Consider the following 22,395-nt stretch of genomic DNA (forward strand, 5'->3'; position numbering starts at 1 on the left):
TCTGCACCAGAGAGCATCTGTTTCTCTGCAAAGGATGTGCGAATGTCAGACTGTACAGGAAGTTCCCCATCAGGTCAGGAAGAATTGATTACCCGGTACCTATACGGTACTTATGGTACTGTAGAAAAACGAATACCATCCATTTTCGTAACGAAACATTGTATTGCAGAATATATCGGATATAAACGGGACAAATCAGACCAAATAGGGATAGAGCTAGCCAACCCTGTCACCTACAAATTATGTACACAAAGGCTATTAGTTATTTCTTCTGCCAAATATGTTTTGAAGGAAATACGGTTATTTAAAGGAAATACTAAAGTGCTACTTGGGTAATGTTCACTGGCAAAGTGACGGATGTTCTACATTCTTGTACTTCATAGATGTCGTACAGAAAGGTGATTATGGATTTGGACACTGAAGTCCAGGGTTTTCATTCTGAGTTCTGAGTATGGTTAGGTTTGGGCTGCTACAACATTTAGTTACCATAGGGACATTATTCATGATTTAGTTGGTTACCAGATATTGCGGGAAAACAAATGAAATACATTTTCATTAAACATGTTCCAGATGTATTCAGTATGAGCATTGTGTGACTTTGAAAATCAGTGACAAGTGACTGTTTTTTTGGGACATTTCCTTTATGTCTTTCACTTTTTTGAAAGGGCCTTTTTTCAGTCGAATCTTTGCATACTTTTATCAACCATTTTTCACACTGCACCTTCATTAAATCAGCAGCCATAACCAACCATCACTTTACAACAGAATGCATTAAATATGCTTAGCATCTACAATTTAGTAACCATGGAATTTGCTGTTACAAGGATATGATTGAACAGCGGGTGGGCATATCAGCATACAACAGAGCGGAGGAGAGGGTACAACAGATTAGAGTGGAACAATTTTAAACGTACAACTGAATAGAAGGTTTATCAGATAATTATAGGGTGTAGTAGCAGGACCTGAAAGAACAGCGGAGGATCAAAGCGAAGTCCAACAGAACAGAGAGGTATTATAGAGGGCACAGCAGAAAAACAGTGTTGCTGTAGTAGGATACTGCTATAAAATAGAAAGGGTACAGTTGGGTATAGCAGGGCAGCGGTGGCAGTGTAGCAGGGCTTGCAGCAATTTAAATTTAGGGCGCTGTGAGGACGAATGCACAGGAGCGCAGATGAAGCACACTGCATAAGACAAATGATTGCCTCTGCTGGCGGATAATGACAGCAGAGATGCAGATAGACTGAAAAGCACACAGATATATGGGGTGTCGGAGAGCAGTAGATTGAATGTGTGTGTTTGTGTAAAAGAGAGGACAATGAGGACAAAGAGCATTGGGTGTTTGTTGTGCATATGCAGTAGAAATCGAAACAAAGATGGAGAAAGGGATGTCTATAGACTGTGTATGCGTTAAAGCAACAACGAAAATGAAAGAGAGAAAGAAGGTTCCAGAGGTGGAGAGGTAAATCAACAATGACCAGTGGCGTAAGTACAGCCGGTGTAGCTGGTGCAATGCACTGAAGCCCAGCTGATTATAAGGGCCCAGGAGAGACAGCGACAACTGCCTAGTGTCCGTGGGTGGGCCCTTTCGCACCTTCACATACAGCGTTCAGCAGTGCCTAATATCAGCAGCATGGGACAAGAAAGACTCAGTGGATTGGCTATACTCTCAAGAGAGAACAGCAGAGTGAGGAATTTGGACTTGGCAGTTTTGTTAATGACTTTGCTGAGCGAAAGGACCGAAGGATGAACTTCTGATGGGTGAGAACAGGTGTCTCTTTGTTATGAGATCAGGGACTTAAATTACCTCTCAAACGTTAGAAAATGTGCACTTACTGTAATCTGTGTCTGTGAGAACATTTGGCCGCTGTGCCACTGATGATGAACTATGATTAATGAATTGTCTATGCAACAATTGTGTGATCAGATGTCGTCATTCATCCATTCATTCATACTGTGTAGGCCTATAATGAGTGCTTTTCTCAATAGCTATTTGTTCTGTGGTTATTGATATACTGTGCGAGTTACTTTGTGTCGATTTGTTACTCTAGGCTGACTGAAGATATTTCGGTTGTTTGATAGTCGGAGACAGCAGGCTGTGGTGGTTTAAGTCCAGGGCAGGCTGTTAGATTTGCGTTGATAAATCTGGCACTTCGTCTGCTGTATGTGGTGCTGATCAAAGGCTGCAGGTTTGCAATTGCGGGGGGGGCGGGTGGTGGGGGTTACGGTTAGGGTTAGGGTTAGGGGGCCACAAATGTTATGCTGCTGACAACGACACAGGGAGAAAAGATAACAAAGATTGATTAATAGAGGCTCCCTGGTGGCCTAGCAGTTGTGCTGTGTAACCGCATAACCCTGAAGTCCTGGATTTGAATCTGGTCAAGAACCTTTGTCATATATCACCCTTTCTTTTCTCTGTCACTCTTCACTGTACCATAAAACATAGAGAAGAAATTAAGCTGAATTGAGGCAGGAAGTGGTGTGAAAAGGGGCAAAAAGCACAAAATGAGAAGGACATCGGAAAAAAGAGAGAAGGACAGGGGAAGTGCTGAGCTGAAGAGATGAGGTGATGAGATTGATAACTCGATGACCTTGGTTGATAAGGTAAGTGAGGGACTTTTACAGGCCTTCCCCATTAAAAGACTGGCAATGTCTGTAACACAAATGGAGAGAGAACGATAAAACCAGGCCCCTCAATGAGGAGTATTTTGTCACGGAACAATGCTTTACACTACTTTTTAAAACCAGCCTTCTGGGTCATGCAGTGACAAAAAAATTCTTTCTGAGGCTCATAAATCTCTCATCCACGGGGATAGGGCTAATCTCAGTTTGGTAAAGGAAACCACATACCTCTGCAAAAAGTACATTTTTTCTGGGAATAAGAAAAGAAAACTTGCCGACACCAATGTGTTTGCGAGATTCAACAATATGACTCAAATAGGTTTCAAGGGCCCAAGGATCATGAAACAAATCAACAAAATTGCAGCTGCACTTTCTACAAGAAGCTCTGAGGTGTGCAGCTCAGTCACATAGAGGAGTGCCTCAGAAAGCAATCAGCCCAGGACAAGCACAACAGACTTTAATCAAGAGCGAGGCAGAGAGACAGACAGCGGGTCAGTTGTACTGTTACATCACTGAGCATGTATGTGTGGGTCTGCGAGGTGAAAACAATCTGCAGTGGTCTTGAATATACAACCATTCTGACCGACACAACTGGAAAGTGGCAGGTAAGCAGCACTTAGTCTGTACAGTTTGTTATTCATTACATTAGGATGCAGACATGTTCGGAGTAGATGATTGACTCATCTTTATATAATATCCCTAATGATGCTAGATGAAGGAGACATGATTGTGTTAGATGTTGCTGGTGTCTGGGTTAGATAAAACTAATGCAGTATCCGTCTTGGTTTCTAACTTGAGCACAGCATTAACAGTAAGAATGAATGACACAAGGAGACTAACTCATAGCTTGGTTCCAGACCTCTGAATCAACACCCACATCTCTGATTTGTTGAGCATTTAAAAATAAGCGCAGTGTTTTGTTCTCTGGTGGCTGTTTCGCCAGGTGGAGAAAGAGTCGGCCGATCAGAGATACGTAAATTGGATTAGGAATGGTGAGGTAATCGTCCCATCAACGAAAAACAGAAAAAGTGGCAACAAAAGTGGATGTAGTTGCTGTGGCTGACAAAATATTAAAAGTCAACTGCATCCACTGATAGAGGCTGAATATGAACATATTTTGTCAATTTCCAAAAATAAACCTGCAAGCTCAAGTTAAGTCAGGAGCAAATGTTGACTGCAGATCAAAAATGACATCGGATACGTCACTCATTAGTTAGGGGAAAACAACACAAAACACCCTTCCAAGAAACGGGCTATAAAATGGCAATCCAGTCTAATTATCAGACTAAGTGAGTCTAAGACAAACATCATCCATTTGTAATGTCTCGGGAGCAACAACAGGTTGTTTTAATGATAAATGGAAGATGTAAAACAAAAACTCAAACATAATAGATGAATGCAGAATGTGTATAGAGTTTATGCTTAGATAGGTGTTAAGTCTGTGACCTCTCATGCATTCACCACGCTCAGCACAACAGAGAGATCAGCCCTAACCCTGACCTAGAGATCAAGTTGGACTACAGGTGGATGTTAGGGTGGAGACAGCGTCAGCAGTGACAACAGCAGTCGCTTCAAGATTGCAGCTGCAGTTACAGACGTTTCCAGCGCAGCAGCAGGCATGAAGGAGCATAAAAAGGGCAGAGAACAACAGCTTACATACACCACCCCGATCGAATAAGCCACTGGATATATTACAGAAAGAGTATAGTAATGTGAGCGTACAGTTGTGTGGCAGAAATTGTTTATATTTATAATTCTGTATACATAATTCAGTAAGTAGCTCTAATTCTTGATCTAATTCTTGATTCTTGTGATGACAGACCAAGATAAACTGAACATTTTTGTTCACAGAAATATCATGGGATTCCATAGGATGACTTGGGGGGTCATAGTTTACCCATCATTGTATTAGTCATTCTATTTTAGTAGACAGAAATTTGCTGACTCCATCAGACACTGGCAGGGAACAAGGCGTCAACTGGACATTATTCCTTCTTTTTTAAATGAATCTGGCTAGTAAAATGCATTAAGTGATTTTTGAAACAACCACTATCTATGTGGGCAGGAAAATTACTGTACTGAATAAAATTTTGGAGTAGAGGAAATGAGGCAAAGAGACAGGAGATTAAAAGGAGAGGAAGAGACAAGAAGAGAGAAGAGAAAAAACAAAGAAAGAAAAAAAGAGAAGAAAATAGAAAATAATCCAAGAGACAGGCATTAACTGAGAAGTAATACAATGGAGAGGGGGGAATGAAGTTTCAGGAGGGCAAAAAAGAGCTGCCACAAGAGGGAATGCTGCAAAAATGTGGGAAGAAGAGAGGACAGAGAAATAAGACAAGAAACACAGCAAACACATATGCAAGAGGGAATGATGCATGATGAGATAAGAAAAGAGAGAGGAGGTGGAAAGACGATAAAAGAGGGAAGCCAGATAAAGAAAAGAAAGGAATCAAAGGAGACTGGGAAAAGAAATAAGAAGAGGGAGCCTGAGATGAGACGGTAAAGAGGAAGAGAAGATGAGAGGAGGGAAGAGAAGAGCGTTTGTTGTTTTTGCTGTGCATGAGTCATCGTCAGATCCTATTATGACTGAAGCAGCGTTACCGCTCTCGCCCACTGCTAACCTACGGCTACATGCCTTCAACACGCATCACACACACACACGCACGCACACATAGACACACAGGTTGCGGCTGCTATTTCTTGTGAGGACATTTTTTCTTATCAGAAAATGCCAAGGTAACTGCTATTCTTCCAGGGTCCACAAAAACACATTAATGAGATTACAATTTACAGATACACTGACTACAAATAAGATTAGGACTCATAATACGTTGCACTGTATAACATCTGACACTTAAATATTCCCCGTCACTTACATTTGCTTTCTAACCCTTGAACCTCACGATTCAATCAATACCTTAGCCTACGCTGTGACATTCTGCTATTGTAGCAAGCAAATGCCCTGTGAAATTAACAGCAATTCATTGGCGGAAATGGTAAATTTGTAGCTACGGTGCAGCGTGGTGACAAATTTCAGCATAAGAATAAATATACTTATAATGCCCCTATGTGCAGTGGCATTCGTGTCCACTAGGAGTCGCCAAAATAAGACACTTTCAAATTATATAGAAGCTTAAAAGTCAAAATAATGTTTGTTTTCTTGTTCCTACAGTTGGATGTTTGAGCTTCATTGTGCAGAATGATGTATGTGTGAGTTTGACACTCATTCACGTTCACATTCCAGTCAATTTCCGGTGCACATACACTGAGAATGGACTTTACAGTGAAGTAGGAGACATCTCATGTCCAGCAAGAAAATATGAAGAAAATTTGCATATCCATAGATTGTGGAATTTGTGAGGATTTTAATGTGAAAATTATACATTTTTTGCAGAAAAAAACAACCAATCAGACACACTTCATTATTCTAAGTAGATTATTTGTCTACATGTCCTAATGCATGTCTGTAGGGGATTGTTAATTATATTGTAATTTAAACTTGTTTACAGTATAACTCTCTAAGCCTGGTCATTCAGTTGGTTCAGAGATGGACACATACTCTTTATCCACCTACTGCATCATTGTGGAGTGATATTAAACTGTCGTCACTGGAAAAAACAACAGCATTTGTCAGTTTTTCAAACACTTAAGGGGCACTCTGCCAGTGATGCTCATTAAAATCTGTTTGCACATCATGGAGAGTACTACTCAGGCTGTGAAAGCATTGTGGAAGGACGACTCTAAAATTATATCATTAGGATTACCTCTACTTGGGCTTGGACATCACAAACCTTATAATGGAAATCCTCCGTTATAAGTAGGTGGTGTGGGGGTTTACCGGGCAGCAAGGGCCCAATGAAAGCTGCATTGATTTATATCATTCTATCTTTTATCTCCCACTGCAAGTCCACCAACTTTATGTCATTGCAATACTAAAACGCTGGAGTCAAATAACCTATGTTTACATTACCCTGACAAGCATCCTTTGTGTTCATGAAAAACGGCCACCAACTCACCTCTCCCTCCGACTGTAGGAGAATCTACGGTGGCCGTGCAACTCATAAAAACTGTGAAAGGTCCCCTCTAGAGCCAGTGTTTGGTTAGACTGTTCTGTAATGTATACTGTAGAAACATGGCAGTTCAACATGGATGGTAGAAGACAGATAATCCGAACCCAACTTATTTTCAGGTGATTATACACTAATGAAAACATACCTGTGGATACTATATTATATTTCTGCCAATAGATCCACATAAATGATAAATAAATGACATTTAACTAGATGAGATTGCAGATCAGAATTTCTTTTCAGCGGTCATATGGATCGTTTCAGAAGGCACTGACAAACAACCTGCTTGTTGTTTACCGGGGTAATGTGCCTGTGAAGTAATCTGTAGATCAATCAGGTAGACTCAGGCAGTAACACTGCCAGGGTTAAGGGGCTGATTCTCACTGGAGCACTGAGAGAAGAAATCAATCAACATTGTCTACAATACAAAACTTTGAAGTCACAGTGAAATGAGTGCATTGTAGCCAGTTCTCGTACAGTACACATGGCAAGACATTTGAAAACCCTTTTGCCCTGTCTTTCTTCTTCTTCCTCTTCTTCTTTATTATTTTCAAACTGCCTGTCTGTCACAGGCTGATAGCTGATTACACATTTTAACAATCCCTTTTGGTGTTATGTCCCACGCAAACCTGAAAAGCATGGACACAAGATGCTCTCTGCTGTCTCACTGACGAGACACCACAGGGACAAATAGGATGAAACCATGTGCCTGAGGCTACCTCCACATGACAGGCGGTCTGCGCTGCACTGTCTGCTGGTTTGGGGGCAGAGTGAGCAGATATAACTCACAAACAAGAACTGATACGTATCTGCTGACATCCACTGCACTACATATATCCATATACTACATCCCTGGAAATCACACATGGTTTGTAAGTTCAAGGCATCTCAGTTAAGTGTACACCCTGCACGCCCTGTGAAAGGTCAGCAGAGAACCATTTTAAGGTTCAAACAATTTGAACTTATGCTGGCGAGATGAAACGTCTGAAGGGTAGCACTGTCGCAAGGTTCGCCCTCTAATCTTTCTGCACAGGAAAACACTTCATAGATATTATGTTGTCTGCACCATGGAATCAGAGTAAACACCATTTCACCCACCTTTGCACAAGTGTACTGAGGAATGACAATATGCTATCTTGAATCTTTAACAACCCACACCTACACAAACAAGCACCTAGAAGATACCCCCGGGCTTTTCTCTGATGTTTGAGAATCTTCTGTCTCTGGCAGGTTCTTTATAATCAGACACATACACACTTTATTTTTTCCTTTTGAGTGTCACTGTTCAAGCTCTCTCACATTCAAGTCCTGTGTTAATCGGATATCAGAGAACATGGTGTGTGTGTTTGTACTGCAGCATCTGAGATCCTGATTCTTAAGCACAAACATACACAAATTATTTGAAGCCTCTTTGAGCTACTCAAATTACTTCGCTGATTGCATGTTTCTTTGCCTGCATGTAGCTGATGCTCTTACTGAGAGCACTCCACAATCAGAGAGTAGTTGCGAGTTCCGTGTGTTGCTAAACAACACTTCAGCATGATCGTTGATGGACATATGCCGGCTGCTATCATCATGCAACCTTTTCAGCAAAAGGTGCTGCATTTTCAGACATCACTATATCATTGGGAAATTGATTTGCATATGCTTAAGTTATGATTACTGTAAACAAACGAGACAACACCAGTACATTAGAGACATGGCGTAGGAGGGCGTATATCAGTTGACCAGTTCTGGAATTAAAAACCATATTCAATCTATTTTGCATGGACAGGTAGAGCACTTTTTAGGGCCTGGATGGGAATTATACTCTTTCAGTTGAATCGCCATAACACAAAATACAAGGACATCTTTTTCCATAGTCAAATCAACAACCACTGAGGCTCAGGGGCACTGTAGTGTCCAGTGCTCTTCTAGGGCTACAACAACAATTATTTTCATGATTGATTTTGTTTTCCTTCTGAATATAGTTATTGATTAATCATTTACTCTATAAACTGTCAGAAAATGCAACAAAAAAAGGCTAGCCTAGCATTGGTAGACTAATGAAACATCATGAGCTCGGCCCAAAGTGCATCTTCGGTTTGCTTTTTTGTCCAAAAAATCTAAAAGGAAACAAGTTAGTGGAGTGATCAGGTGTTGCAGATCAGTGCAGTATTAATGGTAAATGTACTGCATTTTGTATCATCTCAGATTAATAACATTACAATGTTGTCTTTACCTGTGCAATTGTGTGTGTGTGTGTGTGTGTGTGTGTGTGTGTGTGTGTGTGTGTGTGTGTGTCTGTGTGTAAGAGAGTGTGTGTGCAAATAATAAATGACCAATAAATCATATTTCAAATGTTAAAATATACTTGAGAAGGGAAATTATTCTTACTACTATTCTTATATTTGATGTTTTGGCCTTCTTCCCTATAATGTTAGTCTGTAGACGCTGCTTATTTTATCACTAATAGTCTCATTTGGTAATTACACTAATGACTATAAATAAACACACTAATGGAGTGCCGATGTTAAAAGTTGCCAGTAGCACCTTCATTGCTGTGTTCTGCCCTCTGCCTCATGTATTTCCTCTCCTCCCCCCTTTATCCTCTCTTGTCTCCTTCTCTGACCTCCTACTCTCCTCCTTTTCCTGTCTTCTCCTCTCCCCGTCCATCAGCGATAACACAACTAATCCTTATTAAAAGCTGTTTTTGGGGTTGGAGCTAAAACACACACTCAGTTTATTACACACCCACACATACAATCGCAGGCGTGCTCTCCACTAACCAGCACATTATTTGATCTTCTAGTCTCCTGATTAATGGGATCTCCTCCTTCAACAGATAAGGACTAGAAACCGGTCCTTCTATCTTTCTCCTTCACACTCTCCTCTGTTTTTATCTGCTTCTCTCTTATGGCTTTCCTGCTCAGGTCTCTCTCACCCAGTCTCACATTTAATTTGCCTTTTTGTCCTCTGTCATTCTCTTTTCCTCCCCTTTCTCCCCTTCATTTATGCAAATCACAGAGGCCATTCTTATTTGTACCCTTAAATTTCTCCAAATTGTCTGCATGATGGATGAGCATTGCATGCACAAACACACACTCCTACATACTGACAGCCTTGCTTATCCATAACCTGTCCTTCAGCAGGGGGATAAGATGTTTTGATCAAACAACTCTTATGTGATGGTGGCGAAGGTACTTGTAAATGCATTACACAGTGGTAATTTCCTGTTAACTGCACACACACACACACACACAATTGCAACACAGTGCTATGTGCAGGAAATAAATGATTGTCCTTTCTATCAACATTCTATCTATATGTCTATCTACCTAATTTTTATGTTACACAGTGCCAGCCATGAACCACAGCACTGGTTTGAGTCTGGCTGGATCTTTGTTGCTTGTGATTCCTGATTCCTGTCATCTATCTGCTGTCAAGATCTCAGATAAATGCATAAAAATGCTGCCAGAAACACCTACTGTCTGAAATGTACGGCATTATTGTCGTGTCAATAATAAGGTTCACGATATATAGCCAGGAAGCTAACATTATTGGTAAAAAATGATGCTATTAACACAACTTATTAAAAGTTTTACGACAAACTGCTCAGTTGGTATTGTAGCCACACAGCCTGACACTGGAACTACATTATATAAATGTCAGCAAATGGTTTGCAAGACAGTTTTTAAAAGAAAAAATAACTTATTGTGCAAATGAGCCAGTTAACATGAGTCAATGTTATTAACTCTGGGAGTTGTTGATCTGTATAAGCAACAACTGGAAAAACATGTTGCCTTCTGCAAAACTTTACAGGGACAAATGTCTGGCATTAATCCATTACTGAGTGGCACATCACAACACATGTTTTTTAGTCACGGTAGTGTCTTACCAGGAGTTGGATAGAACAGTAAATGCATATTTTGTCCCTGTAGGTTTAGTGGACTACTGAGAATGCATTATCTTAGCACAGAGGCTGGAGGTGTGCGGAGGCGGCCCGCTTCAACCAAAAGAGAAGAAACGCGCTATAAAGCTACTGTTGTCTAATTTACATGTTGTGTCTTGTTAGCTGCTGGAGTCTGCATTCGGGAATCACCTGTCTTATGTCCAAAATTGGAGGTGTAGGAACCCTGCAGTTCCATTATGAAGGCATCTGGAGTGCTGTCATGGTATCTGTTGATGGCCCGTAAATACATCCAAACTGTATAAAGGCTGCTTGCTAAACCAAAATGTTTCATTTCATATTTCTACAAGTGGTGAATACAGAATGTGTGTGGGTTTGGTGATGAATTTAACATGTAAATAATAATTTCTGAGTAATTAGTAAAGCAATTCATTTTTCAATATTATGTAATGAATAATTCATTTTTCAAGTAAGCTCAACACTGCCTACCACAACTGTGGCCATGTAATGTAAATAATAGCTAATGTTCAAACTTTAATCTGATTTGACAACCACTAATGATTTATCATAGTAAGGGAACAGACAACATTTACAATAAATAGGCCTATGTGGATCTTTTCTTGGGATAACTACCTGATTATACAGCCAAGCAGCAGTTGTGGCGGTACAGTTTTGCAAAGAACATTGCTTTTTGCATCTTCTGGTGAAATAAAATAGAGATGTGGTCTAATTTACCTGAAACTAACCATCTGACCAGCAGCAATCCAAGTTATTTTAAGACTTTCTGATCCCCCTTCCTGCTAAACAGCTCTTCAGACCTATTTAGAATTCTATTTAATTTTGTTAATGCAAAAGTCAGAGTCAAATTCATTTTGAGGGAAGGTCAATATCCCCACTTCTGTTCTTTCTGTGTCTCTTTGTAGACTTTCTTTGGAGGTTTGCCTTGTGTTTGTTCTTTATCAAGCAGAACAAGGTTAATATGCTTTTTTTTCTCATCTACAACTTGATTTATTTATTCAAGGACCGAGGTTTACTGACGGTTTGCATTACTGTGTTTATTGCCACTCAGTGTCACATTCTGCACACTTCTAACCTTGGAGTAATGATGCACTTTTCTGCCACTGAGCGGCTCCACTGGGGCAGCTGGGGGTCCAGTGCCTTGCTCAAGAGCAGGGTGCTTATTAAAAGGAGAGGATGTAGTGACCTCCTTTACACAGATTTTTGCCATGCGCATTCTATGAAGTCCCCCCCCCCATTAAAAATGAAGGACTGATACAATTAGGGGCCTCAAACAGCCATTCATGGGTCCATAAGGCAGTTATCATTGGACAGCCGGGTCACTGTGTATCCAGCATACTAATTTAAAGGTAGCATCTCTCATTCTCATATACACACACACACACAACACACACACACACACACACACACAGACAGACACAGACACCATGAGCAAACACAATTCTCCCACCATCTCTCTCCGTGTCTAGCACCTCTCGTTCTCTGTCTTCGTTTGCTGCCTCACACAAACACGCATCATAAACAAACATCTTTCTTGCTCGCTCAATCTCTCTTTCTGTCATACACACACTCATCTTGAGCAAACACCTTTTCCACTTAGTCGCATACGTATAAATATAACCCTACACCTAAACACACACACACACACACACACACACCCACAAACACACAAACTCTAAGCCTAGACACTGATTCTCACTTATCTGTGCACTACCTCTCACATACACACAGATTAAGTAAACATGCAGAGGATTTTCGATCAGAAGATAAACTCACAGGGTTAAAGGGCAGCTGGTCTCCTGTACACAACCAGGATGAATGAAACGCTTTTTTAATGCAAGAGTGAGCATTGACAGAGACACAAAAGAGCACACATACTTTGACACTATAGAGGCATCACTCCATCACATTGCGCCACATCACTACATGACGGTAAGACTAACGGCGACAAACAGTAGGAGCTGTGACGTATAAGATACAGTGGGTGCATTTGTAAATGAATATGTGTGTGTGTGTGTGTGTGTGTTTGGGAACTGTGGAGAGAAGAAAAAGTAGGAGAGGGCTAATGTATTGTATTAGGGTGGAAGAGAGATTGAGTTCTCATTACAATTGAGAAAAATGGCTGCCAAGACCAAGTGTACAGAGGGAACAAGTGGAGGTTTACTGATTGCTCTTCGTATCTAGGCGAGAGTGTCCCTACCCAGATCCTTGGAGGAGCTGTCCCACCTTGAATAGCCCCCAAATCCTAAGGAGTTGTTTGCTGTGGGGTTCAGTGCCAGTTTGGATGTTTCACATTTAAATTTACTTATTTGTTCATTCATCTCGCGCCACTTGTGTTCACCCCTGACCCCTGGGACCCCACGTCCGTCTGACTGGAGTCTCAGAAGCCCGACTGGGCCATCGTGGGCCAACTATGCATAAATAGTGGATAGTGGGCAGAGGTGAGGAGAAGAGAGTAAGTAGACAGGGGACAGACAGAGAGTGATAATAATAATAATAATATCGCTGAAGGAAATGATAAATAATGGAGAAGTGTACAGGGCATATTGCAGTCTTCAGGTTGAGAGACAGGTAAAATAAAAAAGAGGGTAAAAGAAAAATTACCAGCACCAAAACAAACAAATAAAAAAATTACTGTTATCACCATCAACACTGCCACTATTACTACTATCACTACTACTAATAATAATAATAATAATAATAATACAGAGTGAGGTTGACAAGCCAAAGCAATGACATTCCCCCGAAGAGATCATACGAGAAACAGAGACGGAGACCACCCAGAGAAGAGAGTTTTTGGGAGTGAGCAGGGATAATATTGTGTTGTCTTATGTATTGTGGCAAGTGTGACTCAGGCATTCAAGGCTGTTAAATCTGGATTGGAAACCAGATTATATCAAATGTTGCCACCTTATTCTTAGTGGCGGACATTTTGCATTGGTATGTGCTTTAGTAAAAAAATTTCCGTGTTGGTTTTGGATTTCCTGTTGGAATATGGTGTTTTTGGCTAGGGCAGTGAGGAGAATTGAAGAAGTGCTACTGGATGTTGTAAAAAGTGATTAGTCACCTAGTATACAGAGTTGCGGGGAAAGAGGGATGCAGCAGCACAGTATGTGCATCAGTTGATCAGTGACTTGGTGCCAAAAGTGATTAATAGGAGGACGGTGCCAGGTGGCATGCAGGTAAGTGTCTGAGTTTTGTGAGCAAGCTGTATGAGATGTAAGTCAGAGCTGTAGTGCAGTGAAAGCTTACATTGCAGATTTTGATCCAGAAGTCAGCACTGGTACGATCATCATGGCAAGATCTTGTTCTCATTTATAGAGTGGAATGTCATCCTTGTTAGAGATTATGTATATTTTTGACAAATTTCTTGATAGATGATGTGAGTTTGGTCAGTTTAGCCACTAATGAACGCTGTGCTACACTACTTGGTAGTAACTTTGGGGATTTCAATTGTAGAAAAACCAGAAACAGTTTACTCCCAATGCAGAACTTGGGCATCAAATGCTGAGGTGAGTGAGTGTTATTATAAAGAAGTGCTCCAGGTCCACAAAGTGAAATTTCTTCCACGAGAGGGTGGGGTTTTTTTTGTTCACGGAGAAGACTGGATTAATCCAGATGGGTGTGCGAGAAGAGAGGTGTATTTGGAGTTTGTAATTTGAAGCACTTTCCATCAAGCTGTCAGAGTTGATACAATGGCCTTTCAAACAGCAGTATTCCTTAATGGCTCGGCTAATGAATGGGAGATCTGAAATGAGGAAATCCTGGCGTAAGGTCTGTTTGGGAACAAATCACTTTAACTGTTCCAGTAAAAAGCAGCAGCTCCTGTCATTCACACAACAAGGAACCTCATCACCTTATTTAATGTCATGTGAGCCTTAACACACTGCTACAGTACTGCTACAGTCCTCTGATAGAGACATTAGAAGTGGTATATACACCGCATGACCAAATGTATGTGCACACCCAGACATTAATTCTATGTGTGATTGTTTTTTTTGTCAGACCAAAGCGATTTATCTGCTGGTATGTAAGCCTCCACTCTTCTGGCTTCAGGCTTTTCCAGCAGATTTTGGAACCTGGCTGCAGGGATTTTATCCCCATTCAGCCACAAGGGCATTAATGAGGCCGGTCACTGATGTTGGGAGATAAGGCCTGGCCCGCAGTCAGCTTTCCAGTTCATCCTAAAGATGTTAGATGGGGTTGAGGTCGGAGCTCTGTGCAGGCCAGTCCTTCCACACTAAGGTCAAAAACACATTCCTTTATGTGCCTGGCTTTCAGCACAGTGGCAATACCATGTTGAAAGAGGGAAGGGACCCCACAAACTGCCGCCACAAAGTTGTAGCAGGAAGATTCCTCTTAACTGGAACTAAGAGGCCAAGCTCGAACCATGAACACAGACCCAGACTGAAAGTGTCCACAAACAGGCAATATGCTACACGTCTGAATGTCCTCTTGTTACATATACACATACAGTGGGTACTGCTTTTTTAAAAGGTGTACGTTTTTACTCATAAGCCAACACCAAGTGCACACACAAGTTGTTTCCTGCTGCAAGAAGACATTAATCACAGTACTTCACTGCTATTAGCGCGGCTCAGAAAAAAACTTCACTTAAGGTTCTACAAATTGAAAGGAAACAAGGAAAGAAAACACAAATGAGCTGATTTAAACAAAAGGTTTACAGTTTGCCTTATCCCCCTTGGGTTTCCCTTTCCTTGCTGAGCTGCAGTGGAGGGATAGTAACACAAAGAGGGACTTTACATACTAAACAGACTGTACCTTTAGACGATACTCACTTCATTCTGCTGGAGTCTCAAATGAAATTCAGATAAACTTTGGAATGTGTTTTTGCTCAGAAAGAGGACTGGACAGAAGGAATAATTACAGCCAGTAAAACACCTTTCAGTGTATACTGCTTGTGATTAATTGACTGTTTGTGAACCTGTCCTTTACACAATTTAAGATAAGGAAAATGAAACAGTTATGGTTCTATTCATACTTCTACATATTGTTTAAACCAGATTTTCACATAAATGATAATGTTATCTATTTCTGGATTCTTTTTTTCTACAAATATTAAAAATAAACACATCATTTAAGGATTTTATAATAATTCAAACAAAATGCCTGAACAGTCTAATCTATTGACGCATGACCTTAACCTACAGGAACACACACAGCGCCTAGAATCAGATATTAATGGAGAAAACTCTCTCGCCCATTGCCAACACCACTCTGTCACTATTCCACATGCGACACTTTCTCAGCTGCACACATTCACATATGCGCACTGCCACGCACGCACATGCACACTGTAGCTGACCAACATCATCACTGTCTGCCTCCTCCTGTGTTCATGCTGCAGGACCAACACGCGCAGTCCCTCTCCCCTCTTGTTCTCTCTCTCTCTCTCTCTCTCTCTCTCTCTCTCTCTCTCGCTCTCACTCACACAAACACGCACGCACACGCACCCTGACCTGCCAGCATCAGTAGCCTCGCGCAATCTCTGCTGAAACGGCGGAACAAACCCGTGGTGACACGTGTGCGCACAGCGCGCGGCTCCAACAGACCAAGCGTGTCCACGCACCGCGCACACACATTGGCCACCACACACACACACACACACACACACAATTACCAAAGCTGCAGGTGCTTCTCAATCAGCCCACAGGACACATGCGCAAAAAAAACGCGCGCGCGCGCACACACTTCCAGTGATCCAGAAAACTCTTAACACATGAAGCAGAAACTGCAAAGATTCAAAGTGTCTGCAGAAACAAGCTGCTCACATTTCAGCCCACATTTAATCAGCAACAAACCCACATCCGCGTGAAAACACACGCTGGCACACACGCACGTGCTGGCGCAAACACAGGCGCACATGAATTTGTTTTGCCTTCCTACCTTCTTCGTGCATCCGCTGCAGACAGAAAGTGAGGTTCCTCCGCCAACCCGGCATGGTGATGAAGGAGAGGAGGAAGTGGAGAAGAGGTCTAGGTGATGAGGAGGATGAGGGTGAGGGTGATGATGATGAGGGGTGGTGGAGAGGAGTGATGATGATGAGGAGAGTAGATCCTGTCCGGTGGAGGTGATGACACGCAGGCGACAGCAGCCCCGGCAAATATAACGATTCCCCCTGTTTCTTCTTCTTCTTCTTCTTCTTCTTTTTCTTCTTCTTCTTCTTCTTTTCTCCTTCTGTTCTTCTCCTCCTTCTTTCTTCCTCCTCCGTGTTTCTCCCCCGGTGTGTCTAACGGTAAACGGCGAGCAGCGGCTGCTCTCTCCGGCAACGACCCCGCTGACAGTCCGTGTGACAGTCGGTCCCGCTGCGGCACCAATGGTCTCTCTCTCTCTCTCTCTCTCTCTCTCTCTCTCTCTCTCTCTCTCTCTCTCTCTCTCTCACCCCCTCTAGCTCTGCTAACACAGTCCAGTCACCTCTCTCTCTTTCATTCTCTCTTTCTGTCTCTCTATGTTTGCCTCTCTCTGTGTGTCAAACTGTCTCTCCGTCTCACTCCCTGGCTGTCCTCACTTTGTTTTCTTTAATTTGCTCTGTCCCTCTCTCCTTGTCTCTTACTGTTTTGTCCTTTACTCTCTGTAGGCTATCCAATAATTTTTCTCTCTCTGAGTTCATTTTCAGTTCAAAGGTTGTTGTTTTTTATTTGCTTATCAAGACAAAATATTTCATTTCCAAGTCAATTTACATAAATACATTTGAGTGCTTTTGAATGAATATTAAAATATATTTATATACTAAGGCTTCCTGCAAATAGGCATGCACTGAGCCAAAATGCACACAGCCTACTAAGCATGTGCAGCCGAACTTTGTTCAAACCAGCAGAACTTCTACTTTTCTTTCTTTCTTTTTAATTTGAGATCCCACAGATATCAAACATGTCAGGCTGAAGTTTTGGGAAATGTGTAATTATGGAATGGTGCATAAATGAAAAACATGAAGCGTTGGGTTTGAATATTTCACTCAATGTATATGTAATCAATGAACAGTTGGAACAAGATGATATGAAATATAAGCGATACTGTCAGTGTGGAGTGAGAATGTTAAAGCTACTTGGGGAGGGAAGGGAAATCTGGACATTAAAGCGCAACACCGACACCGGTGTTGTGAGTTGTTGTGATTAGACCTGTGCTCAGGTTTGAGTTGGAGCTATGCTGATAATTATCTGAGGTCACCAAACTTCATGTACTAATCAACCATTTTCACGGCAGACAGTTTGTTATAGCAGGAAAAGTGGAGGTGGAATCGACAACTGCATTCTGTCTAAGTGAACTACTCCCAGGGGAATTGTATTGTGCATGCAGACTCATTGGCCTGGTTTACCGGGACACTTCTGATCGCTGACAATTCAAAATGTCTGCTGTGCAAAACGTATGACAAGTATGTAAGTTGTCCCACCCCAACAAGTGCAACAAGAGTTAGAAGAAGATGTATCAGGGAGATCTAAATCAGTCCATCAGTAAGTTTAGTGCCTTGCTTCAGTAAAGCAATGATGTCCGTCACCAAGTACAAACAAAAAGAGCAATACAATGGCAGACAGTTTATGAATTCAAATAGAGAAAGGTTATATAAAGTGGCATGGGATTAACAGTAGAGTGAAAAGCGGTATATACCAGCAGTCCAGTGTCCCTACTATCTCTGATTAAAAGAATAAAAAGCAAAGAAAGAATTCAAACTGCTTAGAATTAGTTTTATGTCATCATGTGCTGTTTCACTGCACTGCTGGACCTTCATCTTAAAGTCGTTCATGTTCAGTGGCTGACTGTTGAGTTTAAAACCACATGGCAGTGACATGGACAGGGACACTGCACTAAATGTCCTCGGCTGTTCCCGTGCGATGTGCAGTCGACCTTGTAATACGTGTGACAGCACTTGTGCTTGTTTTGTTAATTGAGTTGTCACCAAGACAAATTCCCAATGCTGTCTCTTAAAATATAATTAAATTGATGCAAACTCCAGTGCTGATTACATGGCGTTGACACTAATTAAAGAAATATTGCTTTGTTTGTCCATCGATAATTGGGTTACGTGTCGGGGAAAAAAAACAGCCTATACTGGGCTGTCTCTAGAAAACCCTGACTTCATAGTGTAAGCAAATTTGGATTTTAAACTTTAAAAACTAGAGCACTGAATGTAAAACTTGATTTTATTTAATTTTCTTTTTATGGGCTATGAGAGCCTATTTGATAAGTGTTAAGTAGAGTGACTTTGATAATGTATGATTCTGTTCCTTTACTTATCTGCACTTACACATTTTGATGGCATCTAGGCAGGTTGAATTAACTTATTATATTATATATATTATACAAGTGCTATGCATTTTAATATTTATTAAGGATGTATTATTTCTGTTCCCTGAAGCGACAAGTAGCGGGAAGTTACATGACTAATCCCTTTTCCAATTGTTATGGAAAGAATCCGAATCATCTGGCTTCCTTGGACAGCTAGACAACTTTATGTTCATGTGGCAGAATGGTGCTACTTAAAACTTCCGTAATGTTTAGCATGTTGAATTACTGTTCGTGTTTTGAAATTGTATTCCTTTCAGTTCCTTTATATTACATGTGATATAAAGTAATTCCTAATGAAAGATGTGACAGACGGTCACAAGTTCTGTTTACAGTGGCATCAATATGGTTCAAACTATGCTTGTCAGATGGTCGAATGGCGTCTGAAACCCCCACACCTTACATCGAGAGGCTTCTCTCTCAGGCTCTCTCACAGTTATTACTGACACTTTTCATGTGTACAACAGTGCAAAACCCTGAATGCTTTTTTGGAGAGACTGTCTGAAAGTGTGCACCTTTTTCCCATTTGTACAACTCATCACATCACTCTTGAGTGTGACTTATAGCCTTTAGACGTGGTCAGACGACACTTTGTATGAGATAGTTTGTGTCAGGTATACCCCGGCTATTAGAGCTACATTTATTTCCCCTTTTTTACCAGCTGATGGCAGTGTATCTGCACAATAAGCTGACAAATGCACACCCTGAAACAGCATCGCCTCATGAAGTTGTCGAGGATAACGTGTTAGCAAATAATGGGCTATTTACACATCCAGCAGACACAGAGTAATGGTAGCATTATTTTGAGGTTATGTTTCTGTCCAGTGGCACACTCAGGCTCTTTATCTACCATAGGGGCATCCAAGAGGGGACTTTTGTGGGGTTACAAGGGGGCTGAATGTAAATCAGTTTTCATTCTCCTTTAGCTCTGGTTTGGGTTCCACCAACTTCAGATAAAAATATCTTGCCCTTTTAGCTGTTCGACGTTCCACGACTGGCTTGCTGAGCTAAAGGGCTGATGATGGTCCCCGCGGTTTAATCACTGCGAGCAACCCTTCTCACAGCACATAATTATTTGATTTGTTGTTAATATGAAAAATATTGATTAGCGATGGTTTAAGCTTTCTTTCCCATTTGGTATTCAGAAGAACTGCGTGCCCACATCTTCAGGAAAATCACCTCTGTAGCTCCTCTGTCACACTCATATACCGCATGTTCCCTTGTTCAGTCTCTGCGGAGCTTTAATATGGTACATCAGTGTGACATCACAGACGAGGGGGTGGAATGGGTTCTTCTTTATTTGGTGATTGTGGACTGAACAGAGTGTTCACCAGTACAAACTGAACTGCCCTGAGGCGTAGGAAGAGCAGATCTGAATTTTGCACACTTGCAATCATAGTGTAAGATGGCAAACAGCACACAATCACAAACCCACATATTTGAGTTGTCCTTGAAAGTGTTACGTTCTCTCTCTCCCCCTCTCTCTCTCTCTCTCTCTCTCTCTCTGCACAAACACACTCAGGTTTTACATGATAAGCACTTCACTGTGTCGGGTGCAGAGTCAGTGTGAAGAGTTCGGCTCTGTTATGATACGTCATCATGTACGTTTCAAAAACAACTTTAAAGGACAAATGTGTAGGATTTAGCAACGTCTAGCAGTGTACAGGCTACAACCCCTTCGCCTCACCTGCCCCTTCCAAGCATGAAGGAGAAACCATGGTGACCACAAAACAACGCAAAAGACCCTAGAGGCAGTGTATGGTTGGTCCATTCTGGGCTACAGTAGGAACGTGGACTCACTCAAGAAGAAGACCCGCTCCCTCTGTAGATAAAATGTCTCATTCTAAGGTAACAAAAACAAAATAATTCTTATTGTTAGATGATTATACACTAATGAAAACATACCTATAAATGTTATATTTAATTTCTGCCAATACAGCCTCCTAAATGTTAAAGACTTTACCTTTGACTTTTTGTCATTTGTTGTGAGGCCAGAGACTGTCTTTATAATGAACCTGAGTTTCTTTTCTCCGTCTGATGGTTTGGTATAGGTGTATTCAGTGTGCCTGAATGTGTGTGTAAAATCTAACGATACAATTTCCCTTCAACTTGCTCTCATTCCCACAAATGTACCTCGTCAGACATCATTTATCCATCAAAACGTAGGGATATTTCTGCTGGTTCTACACATGTAACTCTGGAATCAAACGGCCTAAACTTTTGGCACTCTGAGCTCCGTCTGTTGGTCCAGCACTTTGTTCCAGACTGAAATATGTCAACAACCGATTACCATGACATTTTATACAGACATCCATGGTTTCCTAATGACTTTGGAGATCCCCTGATTTTTCCTGCATGTTGCTGTTAGCATATAGGTTAGAGTACAGCTGTGCCTAAAGCCTCCTAAAGCCTCCAGGAGCTGCTAGCATGGCTGGAGACTCTTCGTCTTGTTTAATCAAAGAATGCCTACTTCAATTTTCTTCCCTTTGGTGGACTGGGAAGATGTGGCATTGGCATGACAGGTGTCTGTTATTTTACGAGGAAAAGCAGCATAACTTGGAACACTTGTTTTAAGCTGCATAAAGGACACAACAACTCCCAAACCCACTTAAAATTAACTAGAATTATATTGATGAAGGACATTACAGGCTGATATTTATGATGATCCCTGGATAAACACTCACACACACACACACACACACACACACACACACACACACACACACAGCACAACCTCATACAGAGGCTGTGCAAGAAACTGTGAGCATTGTTTGGTGGGGGAGTGTGACCTCTTGTGGTTCGTTGGTAGAGGTGCAGTGCAATCTGTCCCTCTGCAATATACTGTAACTAAAGTCACTGATCCATGGACTACCTGCATTACAAACTGCTGACTTCATCAAATAAACACACACAACACTTGCACACACCCTAAAGCACCTTCTCCTCACTGCAGTGTTCACTCTAAACATATACGTGCTCTCTGTATCCAATAGCTGTTACACAAAGGACGAAGGAGAGGATAATTGATGTGGATGCATAGTGTAGAGCTGAAATTATAACAAACACACTGGAGAAACACTCTCACAAACATGCACACCATATGTTCTCTCTGTTTTCTTATGAAATAAATGAGATATTGAGATAAGAAAAGAACATTTCAAACCATGCAAGATGTAATTACTTTTAAAGTTCCTGTTAACACAATGACAGTACTACAAATTAGGGAAATACGCAGCGTGTGGTGCTTTTGATGACAAATGTGCAGGTCAGCAGAAGTTTTGAAGTTTACAGAGCAGAGATGCAGTGTGGGCAAAAATACATTGAAAAAGTAATAACAGGCTACAGATTTTTATTATTTTTTTGTACAACTTTCCCCACATGAAACGTGCCATGTTGCAGAATAAAGCAAAAAAAAACCCAACAACAACAGAACCTTAAGATTGTTTCGTCTCACAACAGCTGCAGCACTGTGATAAGCTGGAATATAATTACACCAAA

At 41.3% G+C, this 22,395-nt stretch overlaps 1 protein-coding gene across 1 annotated transcript in view; it reads right to left on the reverse strand.

Moving 5' to 3' along the window:
• Positions 1–16,845, reverse strand: part of grip2b (glutamate receptor interacting protein 2b) — a 253,256-nt gene extending 236,411 nt beyond the window's left edge. The window contains exon 1 of the mRNA XM_051415108.1: positions 16,504–16,845. Coding sequence (XP_051271068.1) covers positions 16,504–16,558 — 55 coding nt within the window. The 5' untranslated portion in view covers positions 16,559–16,845. The remainder of the gene's footprint in view (positions 1–16,503) is intronic.
• Positions 16,846–22,395: the final 5,550 nt, after the last annotated feature.

This window comes from Dicentrarchus labrax, unplaced genomic scaffold, assembly GCF_905237075.1.
Source record: "Dicentrarchus labrax unplaced genomic scaffold, dlabrax2021, whole genome shotgun sequence".
Classification (NCBI taxonomy): domain Eukaryota; kingdom Metazoa; phylum Chordata; class Actinopteri; family Moronidae; genus Dicentrarchus; species Dicentrarchus labrax.